General features: G+C 68.9%; 2 protein-coding genes across 3 annotated transcripts; one reads left to right on the top strand and one right to left on the bottom strand.

The window, feature by feature from the left end:
* Positions 1-572: 572 nt before the first annotated feature.
* H696_05635 lies at positions 573-4,043 on the top strand. 2 transcript variants are annotated; one of them, XM_009499451.1, is made up of 7 exons: positions 573-739; positions 855-970; positions 1,077-1,306; positions 1,443-1,796; positions 1,956-2,171; positions 2,359-2,942; positions 3,071-4,043. In XM_009499451.1, the coding sequence occupies exons 1-7, from the start codon at positions 654-656 to the stop codon at positions 3,876-3,878; spliced, it is 2,394 nt and encodes a 797-aa protein (XP_009497726.1). In that variant the 5' UTR covers positions 573-653; the 3' UTR covers positions 3,879-4,043. The 2 variants fall into 2 exon arrangements, with proteins under 2 accessions (XP_009497726.1, XP_009497727.1); XM_009499452.1 differs by having other exon boundaries at positions 855-1,306.
* A 7-nt stretch (positions 4,044-4,050) lies between these two features.
* Positions 4,051-8,512, bottom strand: H696_05634 (hypothetical protein). Its single transcript, XM_009499450.1, has 5 exons — positions 8,425-8,512; positions 7,872-8,306; positions 4,667-7,645; positions 4,282-4,409; positions 4,051-4,177 (listed from the first exon to the last, which is right to left on the bottom strand). Exons 1-5 carry the CDS (start codon positions 8,467-8,469, stop codon positions 4,102-4,104), a joined length of 3,663 nt encoding a protein of 1,220 aa, XP_009497725.1. The 5' UTR covers positions 8,470-8,512; the 3' UTR covers positions 4,051-4,101.
* Between the last annotated feature and the right edge of the window lie 7 nt (positions 8,513-8,519).

Here is an 8,519-nt window from a genome sequence, read left to right as displayed (position 1 = left end):
CCCCCCCCCCCCCTCCCCCGCGTCCGCGCATGAGCACAGCGTAACTGCTGGCGCATAGACACAAGTCTGCAGTAGCGATGCACGCGCATGACGGCAGTGTGTCTCTTTGCCGTGTCTTCTCTCTCTCTCTCTCCCTCCCTCCCTCCCTGCCTCTCCTCTTTTTTGTGCCCAGGGCGGCAAGACGAGGCATATCCAGAGGGGGGGGGGGACCCCTCACCAGGAAAATAAACACTCCCATTTACAGACGCGCGCCCTGCGTTTTGATGTCCACCAGCGGTTGGCCCTTTCTTTTTTTTTTTTTTCTCTCCCCCCGCCGGTTGGCGGCACGCCCGGCCGATCGGCCGCCAGTCCGTTGGTAGCTCCAGCCGTGTGGCCCGCGCGCCCTGCACGATCTTGCCGGCCCACCTCCCCGGGAAGACGCCCGCGCGCCGGCCGCCGCCGCCGCCGCCGCCGCCGCCGCCGCCACCGCCGCTGCCGCCGCCGCCGCGCCACCAACAACAACAGGGGGGAAGGGCAAGAGGGTAGAACCGGCCCCGCGCCGGGCGGAGCCCCGGGCGACCGGCACACATCCCCACCCCTCCATCTGGCCCCCCTCCCCCCCTCTCTCCCTTGTTGCCTCGCTCTCGCGCCTTCCCCCAGCCCCTCTCCGCCCGATGGCCGATCCGAACACGGTTTTCGGTCTGGAACTCAGCCATGTGGTTGAGCTGGGCCCCGCGGCCACGGCTGCCCTTCAGAGCGGGTCCGACTCAGCTTGCTTCTTCGTGGCCCTGTTCTCTTCGTTGTCTGCGCCCGCCCGCCCGCCCTCCCTCGCCACCTCCGTTCCCTGCGGCCAGCTGACCATGTCCCGGCACCAGTTTCGATTTCCTGGCGGCTCCCATTTCGCACCCCTCGCACCGGCGCACCTTCACCGGGGTGAATGTTGACGCACCGGCTTGCTTCGCGCAGTCCGACCGGGCGGTCGGGTCCGATGGTGCGTGGAGCTGCGCGCGTCTGACCCCGGCTCTGACCTTGGCACTCACGCGCTTCGGCCTGTTGCTGCCCCCGCTCCCTGCGCGCGCTCCTTCCCGGTTTTGCAGTCCGGTCCACGCGCCTGGTGGGCATCCTCTCCGACGACCTGGATCTCCTCGACGAGGAGGCCGATCACGATGGTGTCGTCAACTCGGAGCGCCTGCTGGCTCAGGAGTTTGCCTGGGCCGCGCACATTGGCCTCCCGGCGGTCATTGTCCCGTGCCCTTTCAATCGCCAGGCAGTGGCCGGGTTTGCGGCGTGCATTGCCCGAGCGCTCGAGGGCCCGGGCGCCTTCCAGGTGCGCGGCTGTCCCGCTTGGCTGGCAGGCCCTGGTCTTGTTAGTGGGTGACGGCCCGGAGGAGGGCAGGGGGGGGGGGGGGGGGGGGGACCGTCCACCCACATGTTCACAAGCACTGACGCGCCGCCATGCGCAGATCTGGGTCCGGATGCCGATGGCCCCGGCGGCCGGGCCCGAGCCCCAGATGCGCGGCCTCGACAGCGACGATGGCGAGGGCGCCAGCACCGGCAGCGGCACTGGCCATGGCGAGGGCGATGTCGACGACCCGTGGGACTGGTGGCACCAGCTGCGCACTCTCTGTGACTTCCATCCGCGGTTGAACTTGGCGCTGGAGGTGCCGGCCGATCTGCCCGGCGAGGTGAGCCTCCTCCGGTGGCTGGCCGAGCCGGTCAAGGCCTTTCACCTGGACGCGGATCTGTTCATGGCGAATCAGCGGGGCTTCCCGGTGCTGAGTCGCCTGCACCAGGGCTTCCTGAAGGATGTGATGGTGGTGCGCTGCCGGGGTTGCTGGTGGGATCTTTTTTTCTTGTCCTGGTGTCGGCTGACGGTTCCCTTGGCCGGTGTGTGTGTGTGTGTGTGTGTGTGTGTGTGTGTGTGTGTGTGTGTGTGTGTGTGTGTGTGTGCGGCCGGGACGGGTGTTCGGCCGCAGCGAACGAACTATCACTTTCTGGTGGGTGGCCGGTTGGACGCACGGCCGGACTCCGAGGACACCATGCGCTCGGTCCCCGGGAGCCTGGAAGCCGTGAGCCGGCATGCCCAGCTGTATGTGTCGTACTTGCGGCACCTGGCTCGGTCGATCCCGGACCAGCCGGCTGGCGATGCCCTTTTCGGGTCGTACAATGAGTTCCTCCAGGCTCCGTTGCAGGTGCGCGGTGTTGCATCGGCCCAACGGGGTGTTTCCTTTCCCCCTTCCGGGTTTTTTTTCTTTTGCCACGCGGTCGCACATGCCGGTCCTCACCTCCCGCTGGCCTGCCTTCCCTCTCTCTCTCTCTCTCTCCCTCCCTCTCTCTCTCTCTCTCTCTCTCCCTCTCTCCCCCCCCTGCCCGCGATAGCCGCTGAAGGAGCATCTGGACTCGCAGACGTACGAGGTGTTTGAAAATGACCCGGTCAAGTACCAGCTGTATGAGGAGGCCATTTACCAGGCCTTGCTGGCCTTCACGCGGTACATGCATCAGGATGGCCGGCGCATCGGCGAGGGGGAGTGCGTGTGCGGGGCGGATGCCGCCATGGCCGCGGCGACAGCCACGGCGGTCTGCCAGTCTGGCGACCCGGGGGCCTGCACTTGTCGCGGTCCGGCCGGGCATCCGAGCCCGCGGGCCATTCAATACTCGGGGCTGGCTCCCGGCCGGGCGAAAGCCCTGCGCGACCGAGTGCGCAATGGCCAGACCCACACCGAGTGGGGGTGTCTTGGCGAGGGGGCCTGCCGGTGCTTGGAGGACTGGGCTGCCGAGGGGCCGGAGGCCGAGGCCGAGGCGCTCGAGACCGGGCTCGGTTCCTTTGCCGGGGGCCCGATCGTTGTGGCGGTGGTCGGCGCGGGCCGCGGGCCGCTGGTCAACTGCACGCTGCAGGCGGCCGCGCGGTCCGGCCGCGCGGTGAGTGTCCTGGCGCTGGACAAGAACCCCAACGCCGTGTTGACGTGCGTCGGGGGATCTCCCTTCCCCGTTCTCCCTGCCCCCTTCCTTCGCAAACTCGGTTTCCCTTCTCCGCCTCGGTGACACTCACTCTGTGGCACGCACGCACGCACGCACGCACGCACGCACGCAGCCTTCATGACCGCGCGCGGAACGAATGGGGCTCTGCGGTGACGGTCTTTGGGGGGGACATGCGCGACTGGCGGCCGCCGGCGCCGGTGGACGTGTTGGTCAGCGAGCTGCTGGGGTCCTTCGGCGATAATGAGCTGTCGCCGGAGTGCCTGGACGCGGCGCAGGCGGTCCTCCGGCCGGATGGCCGGGGGATCAGCGTGCCGGCTTGCTACACATCGCACCTGGCTCCGGTGACCTCCCCCCGGTTGCATGAGCAGATCCGCGGCTTTGCGGCCAAGGAGAAGCCCCTGGACCCCAAGTGGCTGGAGACGCATTATGTGGTGCGGCTGCGCAATACCATGCTGCTGGCCCGGCCGCGGGCGGTCTTTCACTTCCGCCACCCGTCGCCCTTCCTGCCCGGGGGCCATGCGGCCGAGGGGGCCTCGGGTGGGGACCCGGGCCGGGGCCCGGGGCCGGACCGGCTCCGGCGCCTGCACACCAACGACCGGCACACGGTGCTGCACTTCACCAGCACGTGTGCCGCATCGCTGACCGGCTTCGCCGGGTACTTTGACTGTACGCTCTTCGGCTCGGTGCACATGAGCACCCACCCGCGAACGCACTCCCCCGACATGGAGAGCTGGTTCCCCTGCTTCTTTCCGTTGCGCACGCCGGTGGACGTGCGCCCGGGGGACCGGATTTCCCTGCAGGTGTGGCGCCGGTCCAGTGCCACGGCCGTCTGGTATGAGTGGGCCCTCCTGGCCCCGGTGGTGGGGCAGATCCACAACTCCGGCGGCCGGAGCTGCAGCATGCTGCTGGCGAGCTCATAGCGCGTGGGCCTGTGTGTGTGTGTGTGTGGGGCCCGGGGAGCCGGGGCCCCCACGTTCGCCGCCCCCCCCCCCCCTCCTCTGTTTCGGTAGATGGGATCGCTCTGTGGCGAAGAATCTGCCGCATGGATCCCTTTTCGGGCATGCAAACATGTGTCTATATCTGTGTGTGTGTGTGTGTGTGTGTGTGTGTGTATTCCACGGCATTCCAGATGCATGGGCGAGTCTACTTGACGTTCTGGAAGTAGCCAATGGGTTTGCCAACGTCATTGAACAGCTGAATGTCACGGTGGGAGGTGGGCCTGGGGGGGGGGGCATGGATGAGGGTGAGTTGGGTCGTCGGGGGAGGGGGAAAGGGACAGGCAGGGGGAGGGCAGGAGGCGGGGCGAACGGGAAGGGGACGCACTCGCGGATGATGGCACCGGACTTGGCCGTCGGCAGACGAAGGATCTTGCGGAAGTGCCGGCGCCGGCGGACCATGGTGTTGAGGGACTCCTCGCCCCACGAGGCGCTGGCACTGAAGTCCGTGGCGTACTGTGTGCGTGTGTATGGGGGGGGGGGGGGGGACAACAGATGAGGGGGGCGGAAAGGGAGGGTCGGTGAGTTTGGAGAAAAGTGCGCCCCTCTCCCCCCTGCCAGCTTGTTCCAGGGCGAGGTGAGCTCCGTCAAAGGGGGGATGGCAGGCGCAGGTTCCTCTTCCAGCCATAGCAGCAGCAGCAGCAGCAGCAGCAACAACAGCAGCCCCCGGCAGAAGGGCCCCACCCCCGCGAGGAAGCCTACAAAGCACGTACCATCCACCCGTCGGCCTGGGACTCGAATGCGTCGTCCACCTGCCAGGGGGTGATCCAGTGCCACGCGCCGCCGGCGGAGCGGATCTGGCCGATGATGACCGGCTGGCCGAGGACATCGGTGAACTCGGCCGGATCGGTTTCCAGCAGGTGCGCCGCGGAGTAGCCATTGAGGGTGGAGTAGCGCTGGTGCTCGAACACCTCGACGCAGTCCAGCAGCCCGGAGCTGTAGAGCATGAAGTCCCGGTGATTCAGCTGGTTGATGCGACGGATCCGGCAGAAGATCAGGGTGTAGATGTCGTCGCGGTTTTCCAGATTGGCGAAGGAATAGCGCTGGCCATTTTGCAGGGTCACATCGAGGGCATGCAGGCGCGTGGGGATGACATTGACCCGGGCCACGGTGGCGATCTCGGCATAGGGGATGAGGATGCGCTTGGCGGCCGCCGGGAAGACGCTCCGGTGGAAGCCGATGCCGGCCGAAAAGAGGAACACCTGCGACACCATGGGCAGGGCCCGGGGCATGGACACCAACGAGGCCCGGGTGTAAAAGTGCACATCCCCCCGGGGGAGGTGGTCAAAGCGCTCGGCCACCTTGATCGGGTCCCCGAGCCCGGGGGCCGGGTTGTCCTCCATGAACCGCACCAGCCGGCGAATGGCCTGGTGCTCGTGCGTGCGCAGGCCGGCCGAGCTGTACTCGAAGTTGATGGGGGCCAGGCTGGCGCTCAGCGGGCCGTCCGACCGGAAGAGGCTCCCGGCGCCGCGGGCATCCGCCACGCCGGGATGCCGGCGCAGGCGCAGGCTCTGCAGCTCGGCCAGGGTGGGCCCGGCGCCGGAGGGGGCCCCCCCACCGGCGGCCGGGGCCAGCCGGGCCAGCTCCCGCATCGGCGTCGTGGCCGCCAGCATGTGGTCCCGCAGCGAGAGCAGCACCTGGTCCATGCGATCGGCCGACATGTGGCCCGTGGCGGGGTCCGGCTGGCCGTGGCCCGGGTCGGGGCCCATGCCGGAGGCCAGCCCATCGCTGGCCCGGGCCGTGGAAAGGGTATCCGTGTCGGCGAAGAGGTCCAGCGGGACCGGGGCCGGCAGGCCGGCCTTCTCGGCCTCCAGCCGGGCATGCGTGGCCAGGATGTTGCTGCGCAGGAGGGCCATGTTGTAGCGCGCGTGCAGGCGAATGTGCGCCAGGTAGACCGGCAACTTGGCGATGCTGAACATGCGCATGAGGGAATTCCGCACCGGGGTCCCGGCATCCGGCCCGGGGAGGACCTGCTGCACGAGCCGCCGCAGCTGCAGGTGGAAGGAATCCAGCCGGGCCTCCACGCAGTCGATCAGGGCCAGGCGCTGTTGGAAGTGGTGCAAAAAGTGCGGGAGATCCTCCACCGGGACTTGGCGAATGGCCGCCGGGTCCAGGGCCGCCTCGTCGATTTGCAACGATTGCCGGGTCAGGTGCGGTGAGAGGTCGGAAAAGTCCAGCACCTCGGCCAGCTCGCCGGAGGAGGCCGACCCGCCGGCGGCGGCATCACCCCCGCCCCCGGGCCCGGGGGGGAATGTCCCCCCGGGTCCGGGGGCAGACCCACCGCCGGGGCCCATGGCCGACCCGCCGGCGCCGGAGCCGGACTGCTGCGAGCGATTGATGATGGTCGAGATGGAGGGCGAGGAGGCCGGCACGGCCACCTGGGAAAAGGGAGCCAGCGGGGCCGGCTCCGGGTGCACACTCAGCACCGTGCTGATGGTGGGGAAGGGGTCGCTGCCGAGGGTGTCGGCGATGGCCTGCTTCTCGGCCTCGGTGATCGGGGTGGTCAGGGAGGTGGCCGAGATGGACTCCAGCTTGCCCAGCAGGCGGATGAAGGCCCCGGTCAGGCGCTCGAGGCGCCCGGCGCGCAGGTGCCCCGGCATCAACTGCAGCAGGGCCAGCTCCGGCATCGGGGCCGCATCCGGGGCCCGGAGGAGCAGCAACAGCCCCGGGAAGAGCCCATGCTCGGCGGTCAGGCGCTCGAAGCGGAAGATGGACACCCGCCGGGGGGTGCTGCAATAGTCGGCCGCCAGGCGCTGGCGAACGGCATCCAGGATGTTGGTCCGGGTGTCGGCCAGCAGCAGGCGGAAGAACCATTCGCGCGAGAGGGCCTCCACGAAGTCCACACAGTGGACCTCGAAGGTCCGGCAGCCGAAGTTCCGCTGCCAGAAGGCCGCGACGTCCGGCTGCGACAGGTAATGCAGGTAGGTCATGTGCTCGACGTGGGGGACCTCCGAGGCGGCCAGCGTGGCGGCCAGCCTGTCGGTGGATGGCAGTGCGCCCGGCTGCGGGCTGCCCGGCGTGGGGATGGGCGCCGGCTGCCGGCCGGCCGGCCGGGGGCCCGGCTGGGGGGACGAGTCGGCGCCCGCGCCCGCGTCCGCGTCCGCGTCCGCGTCCGAGTCCGAGTCGACCTCCTGCAGGAGGATGCTCCCGGCGTCGGAGTCGCTGTCGAGGTCGGCCCCGGGCCCGGCCGGCGCCGATCCATCGACGGCCCAGCCCGGGGACAGGCTCCCCAGGGGGTCGAGCTCCTTGTCATTGTGGTCGTCCTCCTCGTCGACCGGGGCCTCCAGGGCCTCGTCGCGAGCGGTCTGCTGCATGAACTGCTGGAGGAGCTCCTTCTGGCGCTCGAGCTCGCGGAGGGTGGTCTGCCGGCGCTCGCGCGACCACGACACAAAGGCCTGGATGGCCGGGGACTTGAGCCCGGGTGACATGAGGGCCAGCTCGTCTGGGGAGAAGTCCGGCGCGGTGTAGGGCCCGGCCGGGGAGGCCAGCCCGGGCAGCTGCTTGGTGGTGAGATCCGGCAGCCGGGCATCCAGCAGCCAGGCAAAGTGCTCAATCAGGACCAGGGCCTGGGTGGCCGCCTGGGCCAGGGTATGCCACCGGGCCAGGAGCAGGCCGACGCCGACATCATCGAAGATGCCCAGCTCGCTGATGTGGGCGCAGGCCGTATGCGAGAAGGTCTGAGCGTGGCTGGTCTGTGTGTGTGTGTGTGTGTGTGTGTGTGTGTGTGTTTGTGTTTGTGTTTGTGTTTGTGTTTGTGTTTGTGGTGGTGGTGGTGATCAGTGACGGAGAAGGGTGAGGGAGGGGTGGTGAGCAGGGGCGAGCAGCGGGCGGGCGGGCGGAGGCCGGGCTTTTCACGCCGCCGGCCGCGGCGCGGCTTGCCCGGGGCCCATCGGAGGATGGCAGGCGGGGCGGGCGCACCAGGAAGGACATCTCCTTGGCGTGCTTCTCCAGGCTGTGGAGCACATGCACCGGCAGGAAGAGCGGGCGCTTGGGGGCGGAAGTGGCCGGCTCGTCGGTGGCCCCGGCTGCCGGGGACAGCCGCCGGAAGACCGCCAACAGGTCGCCGCAGCGCCCGCTCAGGAACCCGGCCACCTGGGCGGCGTTGCGCAGGAAGTCATGGTACACCGGGTACCGCGACCAGCGGAACTGGTTGGGGTCGTGGCGATAGGTGCTGGTCGAGGAGAAGGAGGCAATGGTGGCCGTGCAGCTGGCCCCGGTGGCCCGGAGGTTGTCGGCCGTGGTGGTCAGGCTCTGCACGAAGGTCACCTCGATGGTGGTGGCCAGGCGGCTGGAGCCCTTGGCCGCGGCGAGGGCCGCCGCAGCGGCGTCGCTGGCCGCAGCGGCATTGTCCCCCTGCGTGCATGTGTGTGTGTGTGTGTGCGTGTAGATGTAGGTGTGAGGTTAGATGTGTCACCGGGGAGCGAAGCGATGTGGCGCCGGAGGGTGTGGGCAGGGAGGGGGAGAGACGAACAAACGAGATGGTTGAGGACGATGCGGAGGAAACCGCGGTGCTCATCTTGCGGATGCGTATGGAATGGCTGTGCGTGTGTGCGTGTGCGTGGGGGG

This window comes from Fonticula alba (genome assembly GCF_000388065.1).
Source record: "Fonticula alba strain ATCC 38817 unplaced genomic scaffold supercont2.12, whole genome shotgun sequence".
Taxonomy (NCBI): Eukaryota; order Rotosphaerida; family Fonticulaceae; genus Fonticula; species Fonticula alba.
This window is presented reverse-complemented; position numbering and strand designations above follow the sequence as displayed.

Coding starts and splice junctions, on each gene's coding strand:
- H696_05635 (XM_009499451.1), top strand. CDS start 654: ATGGCCGATCCGAACACGGTTTTCGGTCTGGAACTCAGCCATGTGGTT. Junction 971..1,076: donor CCGGGCGGTCGGGTCCGATG/GTGCGTGGAGCT, acceptor CCGGTTTTGCAG/TCCGGTCCACGCGCCTGGTG. Junction 2,172..2,358: donor TCCTCCAGGCTCCGTTGCAG/GTGCGCGGTGTT, acceptor TGCCCGCGATAG/CCGCTGAAGGAGCATCTGGA.
- H696_05634 (XM_009499450.1), bottom strand. CDS start 8,469: ATGAGCACCGCGGTTTCCTCCGCATCGTCCTCAACCATCTCGTTT. Junction 7,646..7,871: donor CCAAGGAGATGTCCTTCCTG/GTGCGCCCGCCC, acceptor ACACACACACAG/ACCAGCCACGCTCAGACCTT. Junction 4,410..4,666: donor CCCAGGCCGACGGGTGGATG/GTACGTGCTTTG, acceptor ACACGCACACAG/TACGCCACGGACTTCAGTGC.